This window comes from Chiroxiphia lanceolata, chromosome 2, assembly GCF_009829145.1.
Source record: "Chiroxiphia lanceolata isolate bChiLan1 chromosome 2, bChiLan1.pri, whole genome shotgun sequence".
Taxonomy (NCBI): domain Eukaryota; kingdom Metazoa; phylum Chordata; class Aves; order Passeriformes; family Pipridae; genus Chiroxiphia; species Chiroxiphia lanceolata.
Window position 1 is genome coordinate 28,524,991 of NC_045638.1, and position 17,460 is coordinate 28,542,450.

General features: G+C 37.8%; 1 protein-coding gene across 1 annotated transcript in view; it reads right to left on the reverse strand.

The window, feature by feature from the left end:
* Window positions 1–17,460, reverse strand: part of LOC116782825 (pinopsin-like) — a 74,119-nt gene that overhangs the window by 15,286 nt on the left and 41,373 nt on the right. Inside the window, exon 3 of the mRNA XM_032679845.1 lies at window positions 8,278–8,511. Within this exon, the coding sequence (XP_032535736.1) occupies window positions 8,278–8,511 (234 nt within the window). The remainder of the gene's footprint in view (window positions 1–8,277; window positions 8,512–17,460) is intronic.

Consider the following 17,460-nt stretch of genomic DNA (forward strand, 5'->3'; position numbering starts at 1 on the left):
ATTTAATTATGTGTCTGGCTAAAACATATGTTCTTACAAGTCCTCTCTCCCCCCACATTCCCATACCACTCGCCTTGTTGCTACAGCTTTTGTTGTCCAAAATGATATTTCCATCAGTTTCTATGAATTATATACAGGAAGTTTTCTGATACAGGAATGATGGAACAACCTTTTAATTACCAGATAAGCATCCTGCTGGTGGATGAGGGCTCTTGTTATACAGCTCACACTTTTCCAGCCAATTAGAGATGCAGTGTGCTAAGTGGTGGGTATAAGGGATGGGAACTGAGTCTTTCTTGCTTTTTACCTTCATCTTGGTTTGCAGCCTATTAGGTATTGATTTTATCCAAGACAGAATTAGAAATTACTGAGAGCAGTTTGATTTGTGGCTGTGTTTTGGTTGCAGTTGTTTGGCTTTATGTGTAAGTAATGCAACAGTAGAACCCACTGGGTTGAGAAATCAGAATTTCTGCTCTGATGGAATTTTTAATTCTTCTACCTTATATTAGACAAAACCAAAACAAGTTATCAAAAAATTCCAAACAAAACACCAGACTGTCAAAATATCCCATTACAAGTAGATGACTTCAAGGAAGTATAGTTCAGCTTCATTTTTACTGTTCCCCTACGCATCTGACCGTTCCCCTAGATCTCTGGGCTGGGCTACATTTTGCTGCCTGTCCTCCCCCTTTCTGAGCCACTGCTGTTTCTGTACTTGTGCATGGGGGATGAAGTCTGGTAAGAGAGCTTGATCTGCCTGGGTGAAGGACAGTGTTTCTCATTGAAGATACATTTGACAGGAATCGAGGTGTAGAGGCTGGAGAGATCTGGCCTGAAATGTTTCTTTTTCCCCTGCTGAAAATAAAATTGGCAAAATTAACAGGTTCTAATATTGCAGGAGCCACATTTTACACCAAGAACATCCTTTACTGGGAAGTTGACTAACGAGTCACAAAAGTGTCTGGTTCTTGTTTTCTGACTCACATAGAAATTCCTTGATTTTGAAGTTGATGCTCACTGTAAGAAAGGGTGATGAAGGTGAAAAGTTTTTGGTTAACCTTTGGATCCTACTTGTAGTGCATTCCTATTGGCCTAAAGCCAGCAAACACAGAAGTACTATAAAGCCTTAGATGAGTTGTAAGGTCTTGAGTAAGTATTTTCCCTAAAAGGTTAGAACATTACATCTGAAGCAAGGCCATCCATAATAAGTACTCAGTATACAATAGCTGTACTGTATGTAGTGGACCTCTGCATATTTCTATAAAAGCCATTTCTGAAAGTCTGATTCTAATTTAGATAAAGGGATTTAAGAAGTTACTGTAGAACTGATATTTCTTGTTTCTGTCTGGTTTGCAGTATTTAATTCTATTATTATTATCCTCAGAATTTGAACTCAAAACAAGAATAACTCCTACTGCACTGAACTGTTGGTCCTCTACTAACATCCAGTGAATGCCTAAAAGGTTTCCCAGATGTCCCAAGCATGATTACCAAAAGGTTTATAATTTGAATAGTTGTTTCAAGCATGAGATTATGAAACTAAACTCGTTCATGCTAGCAATATGGGGACAGAAAGTGAAGTGTTTATGGTGTCCCAGTATGAAGAAAAGACAACTACCAAAGAAGAAGGACTCTTTGAGAAATAAAGGTTTATAAACTGTCTACAAATAAATTTAATTTGACAGCAGTTACTATACTAAACATCAGAGGAACAAAGCTCTGTAGCAGCTTCTACTTCAAAAGACAGTGAACCTCAAATGTATTTTCATTTGGACGCAGTCAAATTTCTCAATTGCATTAAATAATGCAGTTTATAATGAAAAGGGAATTATTCTAATGAATTAGAGGCCCAGTACAGTTTTATATTGTATTTTCCATACTGTGGCAACCATTATTTCTTTGAATACAGCAGCTTTTTTGCCCTGAAGGTAGAAGGACATCAGGATTAAATCATAAAATAAAGTTCTATAGATCTGAATTAGAATTGCCAAGCAAGTCCAGGAGGGTTTGAGCACTAATCTAACCTTTAATCCTCAAATTTCTCCTGCCATAAGACTAGGATGATGATAATCATCTGCTTTGCAAGGATGTTGAGGATTAACTCAATTAAAAGTATTTGTTTAGGGGAGGTTACATAAAGGCTGAAAAATATTCTCTGTCTAGGAAAACTCATTTTGTTTTTTCTCCATCCATCTAATCTGAAAAGATTGTTGCTTGAATTGTTAGCTAGATACATGACTGCAAAGATATACCTGGTACACATAGTAAAACTCTGAGAAGTAAACTTAACTGCCACAATATGTAGAAAAATATCCTGCTCTGACTAAGATTTTAGTATTATGCCACTGCCACAAGACAAGAGATTACTCAGTTATTGAACAGGAGTGGAAAATTAGAGGTTCTGTCACCTCCAGGGTTAAGCTTACTTTTTCAAATCTTTTTCATCTGTTGAATTTGATTGTCCTCATACAGCAACTAAATTCTTTATCTAATAGGTTGCATAGTATTAGAGAATGTTGCATTCTGTTTTCTTCAGATGACCTATGCTTGCATTCAGCTTTGAAATGGTAAGTTGTAGCAAGTACAAATCTAGAGTCCTACTTATAAAACATGGACATGTTATAGAAAAACATATTTCAATTCAATTCTAATGTATTAGAATTCTGAGGCTAAATTAATGCTTGACCTTAACCAAACCAAGGCATGGGCTAAAATTCAGTCTGATCCCTGATCTGGCATTGCAGCTGAGGTCACTGCAACAGAAGATCCTGTGACATCTGTTCAGTGTGGCTTGGCAATGCCCTTTTGAAGAGTAGCTCAAGTTCAGACTGCCTGTTGTTCACATATGCCTTGGTAGGACCTTAGCTGCCCACACCAAACTTGGAAATCAATTCAGGAAAAAACCCCAAAATGCCAAGTACTTTCACACAACTTCTAGATCACATCAAAGTAGTGCCAAGTGAGAAACAGCACAATCATTAATACTTCATCCATTTTTTCCCCTGCATTTCTCTTAGGACTGACTGAGCTCTTGACCATCCAGACTCTCCCTTGCAGATAGATGTGTACGTGAAGACAGCAAAGAAATACCACTTTGGTTGAGTTTCTGCTGATGTCTACTTGCAAGGGCAAACAGGCTACCAAGGGACCTTGCTTACAAAAATCCAAATATCTTTTATTTAGCTGTGAACATACCACATTCCTTGCTCTGTAGTAAGCTCTGGATACTGGAAGCTTCTGTTATCTATCAATCTACCCTGCAGGTATAATATTACAGATGGAAGTGTATGAAAAACAGCTGATTGTAAATGATGTTCTGAAACTGCCAGCACAACTATGGGCTGATCATTATAGGCAAGTGCAAACAATTTGACTGAAGCTGTTTTCCCTGTACTGGAGAAAATTTGAGATGTGCAACCCTACAAATTCTTTGAATCCTTAAACAGTTTGATGTTTTATTGCCTTTTGTATGATGACAGTGATATTAGATGTCAAATCTCATCTACAGATATTTCCTTGCTACCTCCCAAACAGGCAGCAATGTTAATTTCATGTCATTCAATCACTGCAGTTAACACTGATTTCCCTATCTCCTCTAGGATAAGTATGACTATTACCCTTGACCAGAATTGCCTGCAAGGTTGTCAGGAAACAGTTGAGACAATGGTCCCTCTTTTCTAAGCTAATCTCAAGGAAAATGCACTAGAATGGATATGATCTCTTAATGACCCATTCATTTCCTTTGTCTAATGTGGACATCTTCCCACTTTCGTGAATCCTCACATTTTTCTGGTGCTATGGAAAGAGCAATACAGGAAGAGACATCAATATGTTAGATGCTGTTTGAAATTATATATAAAGAGATATTGCTGCCCTTCACTTTCTGTGTCTTCCAGAAAGTAGGATCTTTTAACTGGATGCAACTTCCATTAGTGCATTCCCTAGCCATAAATTGTAAATCATTATATAGTTTAAAACACATGTGCTTATCCTGTGTTTGCGTTCATTCACGTGTATTAGTTTCCAACTTTATTCAGTATTTTGCTTGCATGAGAGGTGGTCTGGCTGCCTGCTTCCTACTTTTACCCTGGGTCTTGAAGAAGCAAGTTCTAAACCTTCTGTGATGTTGAAGCCAGTCCAGTCCCTGCACCGAGCATCCACAGGACAGGCAGGACAAGGCTGAGCTCAAGTCAACATACTCAGACAGGTTGTATCAAGGATGTAGCCTGGGACAGCATGAGGGCTGGTTGGGGCTGCTTGGGACCTAGTTAAATGCCCAAGTTATCTACCTGAATTGATCTTTTTCTCATGAGCTGAGAGAGAAATTCCTAAAGTAATTTTGAACTTACTGTGTGAAATGTAATTATACCTTATGATAGCAGCAAAGGTGCCCTTGAGACTTTTTTTCTCTTTGCCCCTCAACTTTAAAAAGTCATAACACTACGTGTTGGCAGAGAAATAAAGTCAAAACATTTTTGAAATGTATTACAGTATCATACTTAGTGCAGAGTATTTTGCAGTAAAAGATCATTTTAACTTGACCCATTTTTGACTTAAGAGCTTGGGTGTGCCATTCTATTTGGACTATTAATTACCCAAAGTCAGCCAAGCTACCAGTGAAGAGATAAAAAACCCCCAGATCATGAGTATTGACATCTGTGTGAATTTTAATGAAAAATTATAACAGGATAATGATTCTTATGGTAAAGAAGCAAAACCTCTAGAAGCAAACAGAGTCTCTTTTTAGGACTTAATAGGTGTGTTCCAATTTATGTATAAAATGAGGTTTGGCACAATTGTCCCTGCATTGTATACTGTCTTTCTGGATTGGCAGTTTTGTTTGCTTGTGCAGCTAAAATATCTTAGTTTTCCAAGTGTGAAAATGGGCAGCTTAAAAAATACAATGTTAAATTACCCACATATTCCTCCAGCTTTAACAATAAGTTAATTTTAATTTTGTTGGAAGTACTGAAAACTACACAATACCACATGAAAATTGATTGAAAATATAGCTGTTATACAGCTAGTGGATAAATGGTACCGTTATTTATTTTTTTTTATCACTATCACATATATCTCTCCCAAAGCACATGTGCATTTCTCCCTGCTCAGTGCATCAGGTAAGATAAAGAACGACTGAAAAGAGTTGGTATAAAACTGCATATACACAGAACAAATAGATTATCATTAAAGAAAGAAGGACTCCTCGTTCCTCATGTGGTGGCAGGGAAGTTCCACAAAGGCCCTGGAAGAGGGGGCTGCCCCAAGTAGCAAGCCATTCATTAGATGACAGGCAGGTGGTGGTGGTATAGCTTCCCTGGGGACCATCACAGCCACCATGGAGGTGCCTAGGAGGTGTCTAATGGGTGTGATGCTGGGCCCAGGTCCCACTGAGGAACACTCTTTACATACATCACTATTATTATTTAAGTCTTTGTGTTTGGCTTTGTTTTGCCATTCTTTCTATATAATTTCTCCCTCACCCAGCATCCCTCAATATATGATAAATTTGGAAAGGGCACAGTATTAATGACTTTCATGTGAGTGTGTATATTCTTTTCAGCATCACTTCTCCAAATCCTTGGGGAAAATGACAGGGTCACCTTCTATTTATAAAAGTGCAATGATTTTAATGCAAGAAGACAGAGACTAGGAATCAAATCACTAATTATGGACTTATACTCACATCTAATACATCCCTTCCTTCACACTCTCCCTCCTTACTTTTGCTCAGAGGCACTTTCTGACACCAGAAATAGCACATTGCTGATCACATGGTTTGGGTGGACTTCTTCCCAATTGTAATATGCAAAAGAGTACTAGATGTGCTAGCCTGAGTTTCAGTAGTCCAGGGAGACTTAGGTGCACTACTAAAAATATGAAAGTAATTACTGAAAAGCTCATGAGCAGCAGTGAAGCAAGTCTATTTTACATCAGCAAAGATTGTGACTTGTAATCTGACCAGTGGTTTTTAGCTTAAACAGTGCATCTCTGTCCTCCTGGAGAACAGCAGATGAAGAAGGGCACCTCATGCCATCACACCTGAGGGAGTTCCTGTAGCTGGAAAGAAATTTATAATTTTCCTAAGCAATTTATCACCTCAGGTCATTGCAGTAGGCAATGGCAAAGACAAAACTTTTTATGTGGAGTTCCAGGACCATGCAAGAGACTCAGGGACTGCTTGAGAATTAATTTAATGATGTGCTCTGCAGGATGAGTTTTGAGGCTGACTCAGAGGCTGATAGTTCCACAATGCTCCTCACAGATTTATAATAGCTGGAAGATAACACTACAGCTGCAGTCAACCAATGTCATTTGCAGTCTTGAGGGCATGTCCCAGAGCAAAAAAGTTAGCTTACACATAGAGAGCTAAAAATTATGCCAAATGTTCTCAGTATATTTATAAGATGCAGGACTAAATAGCCTACTGTGGTACCTCACATCTGCGAAGAGAGGGCTGGGAAAATGCAGGCCAGATAATTTCTGTGCTGGGAGACACCAGTCTCCTGTGACAATTCTCAGCTAAGTGTGAAGACCAGGAAAGCTGAGAACTGGGAAGATTAACAACTTCTTTTGCTGAGGTGTTAAATTTACAAAAACAAAGAGTGAGAACAACTACAGAGTAGCTGAGGTGCCAAGAGCACCACTGATGCATTGGATGAGGGTGTTACTATTGTTCCTGTTCTGAAAGGAACAGACGAAGGGATGTGTTTCACCCTTTCTGAGTGAAGCACATTTCTCAGTGTCAGTTCAAACCAATTATTTTTACTGCTAATACACAGTGGCGCAGCAGAGGAGAGCTGCAGGTTAATGCTGGACATTAGCTATTATTTTGGTTTTATTAGTGAGAAGTATTTATCCCAACTCTGATCAAGCTTCCCTCCTCAAGGCAGGATTGTCACATCTCCATGTGTAAAGACAATGCCAAAATGTACCTGTGATCAATATTATAACCTGCTCCAGTGATCACAGTGCAATCAGATGATCTCCTGGAAGTCAAGGTTCTCAAAGTGCTCAGAGAATAAAGAAGCAAGACAGATGCTGTTGAGAAGTTTCCATAAGAATTATAAAAGGTAAGGGTAAGGAGAAAAAGTCACTGGTTTGCTTCTGCATTAGTATTTTTCAAATGGAATGCTCTATCTGTTTCAACATCAGCTCAAACTAGACTTTGAAAATGAAGTCCTGGTCTTGGGGAAGGCAACAGTACTTTTTCCTTCTGACTTCAGGGAGGTTTCACAGCTTGCTTGCGATCTTTCCCTCAAACTCCAGGAATAGATTCTTTTGTTGTTTAAGAACTTTGGGTTAGACGAAGCACACCAAGAATGATCTCAGACTGTGGCAAAACTGCAATATATTTGGCTGTTATATTCAACTTCTCCCTTGTCTCAGCTCCATAATAATATAATGTTGATAAATATCAAGTTGAACTCCAGCATACACTGGGCAAGAAAAGAGAAAGGGTGTTTCTTTTCTTTATAATAGTGTAATGGATATAATTACGAAAGAAAACTGAGAACAACCTCTAACGTATTTTAATTAAAAAAAAGGTGTTTTCATAAACTATACATATTTTTCAGATTTCCTACTGCAAAACACTTTTAAAAGTTCCAGATCTGCCATTATCAAACTTTAGAGTCAGAATTATCAACACAAGCATTAGGAAGCTCATTTTGAGTACTGAAAATGACATTTACAGAAATGAAGGACCTGAACTGGATCTAGGCATTTTAGAATTTGCCTTGGTCCTCATGAGACAAAATTCATTATCTATTTTGGCATGTAGCTGAACTGGGAATTTAACAGTAAGAATGCAGAAGTCCACAAAACCAGTAACTGCAATGATCATTTGTTTTCAAGGGGATCTATCATGAAAATGGTATTTGCAAATGGTGTCCTCCTTTATTTTTTTTCACGTTCATGAAATTCCATCATCTTCTTGTCTATCTTTTCTCCCACTTCTCAACCGCACCGAATGTTTGAGTATTATTCTTGTAAATACCTTTGGCAACTAATACTGAAGCATGCAAATTAATGCCCCTTGTGTCTTCAAAAGAACACAAGCAAGTTCAATAAGCAAACATTTTTCTGTTCTTCCTATCTAGCAATAGATATTTGTTATTTGCAAACACTTTCACCCCAAGACTCCAGAAGTATTGCTTGGACAAGCTTTGAATGTCTTTCTTGTAAAGACACATCTGTAGGACTGGTAGTCACAATGGTCAAGAATGCCTGATAGACCCTGAAGAAAATACAATTTAAAAGTAATATATGTCTTACCTGCTTATTCATAAGTATGTAGATAATAGGATTGCAAACAGTGCTGCTTTTTGCTAGGATGGAAGGTATGATGCTTGTAACTGGAGTCACAACACCTGGCTTACCAAATGTTGCAAGTAATGCTATAACTCCATAGGGAATCCAGCACACAAGATAACAAATAACTGTAGTGATCACCATGAACAGTACGTGGTATTCTCTTTTGCGGGCAGCATTCTTGTGGATTTTTCCAACCTAGGGGAAGATGAAAAAACACAGAATTTAAGAAGCTGAGCTGTTGGATTGACTGCATCAACAACCTGGGACTATTGGTCTTGGATCAGCAATGACAATCAACACTGTTGTTCCAGAAGCAAAACAAACACAAACCTGAAAGTGATCGAATGCAGTGGGAAGACTTTCATCATCTCCATTAGGCACTAGGGGAAGACCTGCAGAGACCACACTGCATGCCAGTATAAACCAGAATCCCAGTGGAGGTTGGAGCAAACGCTAAAATAACAGCCAATTTTTATTTTTAAGCTTTGGTGTGAATACATTTTTCTGCAGACAGCTATGGAACACTCTTCCAGTGTGTTTGTATGGCTGAGCACATTGGTGGTAACAGTGAGGAACAAGCTTCATTCCCTACACAGAATGCACATTCAGTACTACACACAAGCATTATTTAAAAGCAAGCTTCCCATGCGGTAGCTCTGTGAGATGGACATTAAGTTTGATGGCAAGGACATGGAAGTCAGCATAAGATTGGGTGCGGAATAGATAAGGTTTAGGTACTTAGCCTTATTTTATAGGGATTATTAAAAAGTTCTTAGGAAACATTCAGGAATATTAACTCCAGAATAGTAAGGCTGGTTCTCCCTAAGCATCTTTGCAGCCAACAAAGAAAAGCAAAATCTGCAGGGAGGTTCATCTTGGAGGCAGCCTCTGTCCACTGACTCTAGATGGAGACTCAGCACACCTGGTCTCGTGAGGTTATGGTTGATTCCTCAACTTTCCCCCAGTGTGTGTTTAGCAAACCCAGATGTACCAACAGAATTTCAGGCACTATTCAAAAGTTTAAATTATATTGACTGAGTCTTGTACTCAGCCAAGTATAATTTATGTCCACTTTAAGGTCTCTTTGCCTCTGGAATGCAGTACTTGAGAGTAAATGATGCCCCAAGGGAACTAAATCCATGTAAAACTACAAACATAAATAAGCAAAAAGACAGCTCCCTGTAATGGAATGCACACAAACCTTACCTTACCTAAAAAAAATTTAAAAAAAAAGGTTTAAAATAAATAGGTTTAGGCTGATGAAGAAGAACACTGATGTGCACAATTCTGTAAATGAATAGAACACAGTTAAAGGTGGAACCAATCACCCCAGTCAAATGTCATCTGTTGCCACATGCTAATGCAGTGGAAATAGTCAGAGCTTTACCTACCTCTTAGTAGTATAGGTATTTTTGCATAATGTATGTGTTATGTATCAGACTGTGAGTTAAAAACATATACAGTGACAGTGCAAAATACATATGAAGGCAAAATAATATGGTGACACTGTTTCTTTTTAGTTAACTATGACTCTAGGCTTCTAGAATGGTTGGTTCTATTCAGAGTTTCAGTGGAAATGTTCCTGTTAAAAGTAAATAAAGCAAACACAAACATAGTCTGCCCAAAAAAAAGGAAGTATTTTTCCTGTCTAGTTTTGTAATGGTTTTCTGCAAAATGGCAATTGCAAAATAAAATCCATCCCTTATGAAAAGACTTGGGACTATTTTTTTTTTTTAAGAATGGAACCTGTTTATTTCATAATTACTTTAGCTTGAGAAAAGGATTAATAATAGATAACGGTCCAATCCTGTATTGCTTATTTTAACTAAATTTTTCATGACTAATGGGAAATTTCTCTGACTGAAGAATTCAGGATTCCATGTGAGCTGCAGCTATGCTACAAGTTAAATATTAATCAAGGAATGCAAAGCCCCAGTTAGCCATGGCATCCACAGCTAAAGATCTTCAATATACACAGAAGCATCAGGCAACACATTTTTGCTCTCTGTTTAGATAATATCTCTGTCTTGAGGAGTTTGCAAGAGTTTACCCTCTGCACAGATAAAATACAGATCATAAAAAAGGAAGGAGAGATGTTTAAAAGTGGAGTGACTATGGGTGTGATTTTGGCACATATCCTTCTGTTTTCACATCTTTAGATTGTTTCCTTAGGAGGGGAAGTTTTGAAATCATGTACTATATTTATCCACACACTTTTGATGAAAGGCTGCATGGCCTTTGCAGCTTTGTAGCCTACCTTTAGAAGGTGTTATCTTAAAAATTTTCTTTTTATAGATGCTGGAAGACCTCCAGCAAAATATAGATCAAGTTCATGTAGCCTACAGAAAGATAACACTTCTGCATGTGAAAAGCAGTAGACATTTTAACATTAAATAATTCTATTTCTTATTTTAAAACTACTGGACAATTTAACACAATTGCTACACTGTATTTTCAGTAGTCAAACGGAAATGCCTCCCTGGATATCCAGCTGATAGAAGAGCATCAGATAGCGATGAGAAAAAATACATTCAAATAATGTTTTAGAAAAACTGAGCTTGTACAGCTCAATCTAAATGTGAAAATATAGGCTATGTATATATATATACTTTTAAAATACATAGGAGATCTAAACGAGATTTAAAAATGGCACAAGAAATACTGACCCACTGGGATCAGATGGTACTTATGTAGGATGGCTGGAAAACACATGTCTTTGCTGTAAACTCAGCTGTTTTCTCTGGGACAAAGATCATCTCCTGCCAAATTTGGTAGTATAAATGTAGGGAAAGCCCTATATTTAAAGAAAAGAAGAAGGCTGGAGGGATTTTTAATGAGAAAACACTGTTTCTCCCCTACTTTCATTCTGGGAACTAGCAGAAGTGTTTTGATTTTTCAGAACTCAGCTGGAGGCAGTGACAGTCAAGCTCGTCTGATCTCAGGCACTGAGTGTAAGACTGGCACAATTAGTTCTAGTCTGGATTTGCCCTGTAGCCACACTGCATGTCATGGACACACTCCTTTTTCCAGTTAATCTGACACACAGAACACCACTACTTAGATAATTAGAGCAGTGTGCAGCCCAGAAAAAAAGAAGACAGTAGCTACCTGCACCTGGGGTGGGATTTACTGCTTTAAATATTTTTCTTAGCCACCACATGGCTTTATATGGGAGAAGAGGCCTGAGCAGTGCCCTGCCCAAGGGGACAGCCTTCCCCTTCCTATGCTCCAGAGCCAAAAGTTTGACTTACTGCAGCCCCTGCTCACTTCTCTCTGGATTTAGCGGGCCAGTTGCAGGACCAAGGGAATACTGGTGACATTTCACCTGCTCAGAACAAGACACAGGTGCCAGGAAAAACCTGAGGGAGGGTTGTACACAGAGATGGAGAGGCAACTGTGAGGCCCACAGTGACAGAGGCACATATCCAGTCACCTCTGTAAGGCATTAAAATGTACAACTGTGCATATTCCTATCACACATGGGCAAGCTGGTTAATATCTGTATGACAAGGGAGTTGGGCTAACATTAGTTATTAAGAAGGAGCTTCAGTGATGAAGATCTAACCTGTTTTAATTGAATTCCCCTGTGTTTTGTTTTTTTGCATTTACCTTAGTCTCTCTTCCTTACTTAATGTAGCTATGTACTTTTTCTCATAAAGAATTTCCTTCATATTTTACCTGCACCCATTTTCAACTGTAAACATTTTAAAAGGTTATGAAGAATACATGGCATCCCATCCATATAACCACTAAATGGAGAGACTATCCAGCATCCAGAGCCACTTCAAGTAGGGGACATGTATGTGATAGCATCTTAGAAATCAGGGGCCTGTTTGTGCATTTTGTCCATCAAGTCAGTTTCTCTTTCTTCAACTATTTATTAAGATGGAAAATAATATCATGTTATTTTACTCTGTGCATCTAAATAGTGCATGCTGTAAACATCCTTTTTGTAGCTAACTCTAAACAAGTAATATGGAAATAAGAGCGCAAAGTGCTTTTTTCATCACAGCTGATACATTATTCCTGGATCTGTCTTTTTACACTCAAATAACCATATTTACTTCAAGACTTCAAAACTGCACAGTAAAGAGAAGGTTATTTATGAGCAGCAGTGTTTGTTGCCAGCATCTTTCAGTATCAGCTATAAGTGCTTGTTTTGACATAATCAAGTAGTCAACAGTGCTACCAAAACCAGAGACAAATAAAATATTTATAATCATCTGAAGGCAGTCTGCCAATCTTTGTACGTTTAGTCTACTACAGCTTCTTGAAATGAACAGAAGGGATCTAGACTTTTTAGGCAAAAGCTCCAGTATAGGAAAAAAGTCTTCTTCCTTCACAAACCAGACAAGTAAGACTGTTCTCTGTTATGTTTCTAACAAAAGAAATTCAGAAATGGTCTCCATTTATTGGTATGAATAACTCTCTACTAAACCTTACAGTCAAACTAAGCAGTGATTGAAATGTCAGTTATGAGGTTTCTCCTCTCCCAACTCTACAGGTTCTGTTCTCAAGGAAAAACAAGGGGAAAAGGCAGGAAAAAAGCCCTTCAAAGCATGAAAAGCTCTAAAAGGCTGTAGGAAACAGACACTTCAAGTAATCCACTTTTCAGTGTGAGCTACCCCAGAACTATTATGGATTAACAGTAAGATGGATGAAATACATTATTGTTTAAAATAGACAATCATGGAAAAAGAGGGTTCACTGGCTTAAAAATAAATGCCTCCTTTATCAGTATTTATGTGGCTAAATTCAAATAGGTGAACACTGAAGAGATGTATTGTCTCTGTGGAAACAGAGACTAAACAGAAACATCTGTTTTGGGTCACCTTAAAATCCAATGGGCCTTGACTTTACAAAGCATTTTTACATATAGATGCACATGAGCATTTTGTTCAGTTGGAGCCACATGAGTTAATAGCAACAAATACAGCAGGTGGAAGCCCTAAAACCACACAAGGGGCCATATAGCTAATCATTTTAATGTCACTGTTAAGTGTAGGATTTGAAGTTTATAGGAAGGATATTTTATCAGCTGAAGATTGACTTTATTGGGAATTTTTGTTACTGAAATGGGAAATAGATGTCTTAATGCCCCAAGGTGAAGTGATACTTTAAATACAAAATTCATGGCTTTGTAAACTGTCCTTGAAGCATAATTGCCATTGCTGCTAAAATCCACAAAGTCCTATTGTGAACTTAAGGAACACTATAATCCTCTTAGATGCAGAATTTTTTTCACTGCACTATCTAAGGGGCTTTTAGCAGCAATTTATCTAACACAGTGAATATATTCCCATACACTAAACAAGGAGCTCATGGTGTCACTTCCATCATGGACAACTCATGTTTTTCCTGACCTTTTTTACTCACTGTGTGTTTTCTAGAACCAGTGTGCATGGGAAGATTAAAGGTGTATACGCACAGCTATCATTTGGTTTGCAGTAACGGTTTGGTTTTAGAAAGAAAAGTACATTAAATACTCCTGTCTTCCCCAAGTGCAATGGCTTTGACTGACTGAATAGCCCAGCTATTAAGTTAAGGGAAAGGAAAAATAAAAAAACAAATTGAAGCAGACTTCAGTGTATTTTGCATTGAAGAATTTCTGAAGTAGAAAGGGAAAATATCAGACATTCATTCTTTCTTGATTTCTGTGTACTTTCTTCCAGAGACAGCTAAATGCAGTATGTATATCTGCAACATAACTACTACAGTTGAACTGTTCAGAAAGAGATGAACTGACAGGTGTAAAATTTCTTTTCAGGTCTCTTTACAGGTTGGTTGATGCTAAATAACAATATGTTGCCATCTACATAGAAAATGGAGTGCACATTGGCCTACATCTAAAGGAAAAATACTTTCAATCAAATATGACAAAAAATAACATTTTAAAAGAGAGGGATATATATACAATATATTTAATATATACAATGATATAGTTAAAGGAGGAAATAACAGCCTGTGCTGTAACTGGCCAGGACAATAAATATAAGAGTCAGAGTAAGTATCAGCTGAGATTTGAAAAATTATTCAGCCGAAATCAGAACACATTAAAACCTTCTCCCCACCCTTCAGGTGTGTTTGCAGTTTGGTTTATGACCTCTCCCTTCTCACTGAAAAAGGTCAGGTGTGTATAAATACACATATATATTTATATATATATGGAGAAATGTATGCACACCACTCTCTATAAAATACATATATAGAGAGAGTATATATTATATATACACACACATACATATGTCCTTAATTGTGTGACAGGAGTCATCCAAGGTTGGAGAAGCAAGTTATGCAAGTATTACTCACCAACCTCTTTACCTCTTGAATTAAGTTAACCACAACCTTTTCTACATTAAATACCAATACATCTCTGAACCTGGGGCACTAGTTTTAAAAAAAAAAAAAAAAGTTAGGATAATGTTTCCCATGAAAATGGAGGTTGGCTATTTCCCTAGATGCATTGTTGCAGGCATGTAAGCTCTCGCATTTAATGCTATTTTTCACCAAGCTAGTACATGTGGGTGAGAACTTGAGCTTTACTTTCCTTTGGCCTGGTAGCTGCTCTTCTTACAGCAAAATTAGATAATAAAATCTCTCAGGCATCATCAGTTTTTCACTACCTAGCCACAATTACCCTTTCTCCTGGGGTGAGGTCAAGCCTTCCCACACTTTACTGAGGGATCCCCTCCCACTCCCCTGAAAATTTCTACTGACATAAAGCAAGGCATCATTAAGGACACGTGGGTATGCTTTTGACATGTACCTATTTATATTTAAATAAGCCTAATAGATGTGCTCAGATCTGCCTATCAAATCCTGTAAACCCTACACTAAGCTTGCTTAAAGGCAGGTCAGTGATTTTTATAGAGACACTAGCATCACTTAGAGAAGAAGTGGCAGTTTTATAGCTCTAACAGCCCAGCTGGAGTCATACTAGTATTTCCAGGAGACAGCCAGGCATTTGTAAATCTGATGAGCTCTGTAAACTTCACCACATTTAGATAAATCTTTGTCATTTTTCTGCAGAAAAAACATGATACAGGTAGCACTGACCCACAATTGTAAAGTATATTGATGCTGAATTATGGTGTTGATAGGGAAGAGAAATAGATTACGCATTAAAAGTAAAATGTGAAACTTTGCAAAAACTGGTTAGTTGGTAAGCTCCATTTCAGTTTTATATGTGAACTGTAATCATATGTAAAATAAAACACAGGTTCCTGATAGGCATACTCACACTGGAAGAAAACAGTGAAAAATACCAACAGCCAATCAGGTTAATTTGGCTTTGATACTAGTAATTCCTCTGAATCCTGACAGCTCTAAGCCAATAAATTTAGCACTGTCATGGCAAAAAAACAATTTCAGTAAGAGCAAAGTAGCATCTTAGAAGATGACTGGGATACAAGATACCTGTTACTGGAACTTTACTTCTAAATAATATTGGCTTTTCCTCAAATCTGTTTCTAGTTTCTGGAGTAGGAGTAGTCACATTACTATAGCTAGCACATTACTATATTGTTGTTACTCTGAAGCTGTAATAAACGTAGCACTTTTATAAATAATTTCTGCAGGTAGCAGAATTGTGGGTTATAGGGGAACACGAAGAATAACACAGTACTGCTGACAACTGAAACCAGTCAATACAGACTCCAAATTTTTTATCTAAGCAGAAAAATTGCCATCACACCATAATGGTTCATTTGAGCTACTTGTCATGTATTCTGACATACTGCAAGGGGACAGACATAACGGTGCAGTAGCAGACTTTTATGAATTAAAACTAGATTATGGCGGTTGGTTAGGATATTTTGATATTTCTGTGTGGAGGTTAAAATTCTGTAAGACTAAAGTGGCAGTTTAGCAGATGACAAACTGGTCTTTTGCCAGTGAGACCACTGATTGTGTCCAAGACGGCATCAGTTCATACACCTGCAGATTTTGTTCAGGAGCAATCTAAGAGTAATCTAATACAGGAGTTAAAGATTGGAATGGTTCAGCAAACATGATCAGGTAGCTATAACTTAATGTGTGCTTTAATTTAGATGAAAAAAACTGTTATCAGCAAGCTTCTTGTTGACTAACTGGAATGAGGAGAGAAAAGGACAGGAGAGGATGGAAGAGGAGAGAAAAATAGAGGGGGAGGAAGAGAAGAAAAGGAAAGGAAAAGGGTAGGGGAAGGAAGGATTCAGGGTGATACAATCAGCTCTTGCTCACTTATGGAGGCATATACGGAAATTCAGAGCTGATGCCCTGCTTCTTAAACAATATCACTATATGCAGGGAAGTCAGTGGTACTGTATATGGGCCAGGATGCTTTCCAGCTTGGATCATATTGTAATCTTGGACTACGGGATTTCAGCTTGAGTGTCTAAAATGCAGTATATAATTGAAAGATGATAATGTTTGAATGCTAGCTTCTAAGCATGTTTCTCTCACTGTTTAAGGTCTCGTTGAACATTACTTCTGCATCTCTGATAGCCCTTGTCACCCTTTTTTGCGTCTTTTCTGTTTCTCTTATATGCTTCTCAAATAGATGACCATAATTCCTTGTAATATTCAAGCTTATATGATATAACAACATTTGGAATGTTTCTCTCAATCCCTTTCCCAGTAATTTCTAACATCTTACTTTTTATTTTGATTCTCCTGAACAGAATTTTTCATTAAATGACTCAAACCAACTCTGTGATCTCTTTTGAAGAGTGATAACTGAGAACCCTCCATCATAGATGTATGTATATGTATGATGAATGATAGAGTTACTTTTCTCTGCACATGTAACTGTACCTCAGGTACTATGATCACTTACTGCTCTCACAGACTTTGCAAAGTCTGCTCTTTTCCTCCAGCATAACCACGGCCAGTGTTGCCCACCCCACCCCTGGTCTCTGAAACCACTGACTAAGCAACTCACTCCCCTTGTTCCAAGGTTTTCTGCTTCAGACAATTGTTATTGGCCATTGTCCCTTCCTTTCCTAATCAACTGCACTCACATCACAGCTGATGATCTCCATGGATATTTACTGTAGCTGAAACAAAGCTGTTGGGGATGTCATACACTGAGGATGGAAATTCTGCATCCATGCACATGACAAGTGGTCAGATCCTTGTTTTACTCTCTCAATCTGCAAATTTATA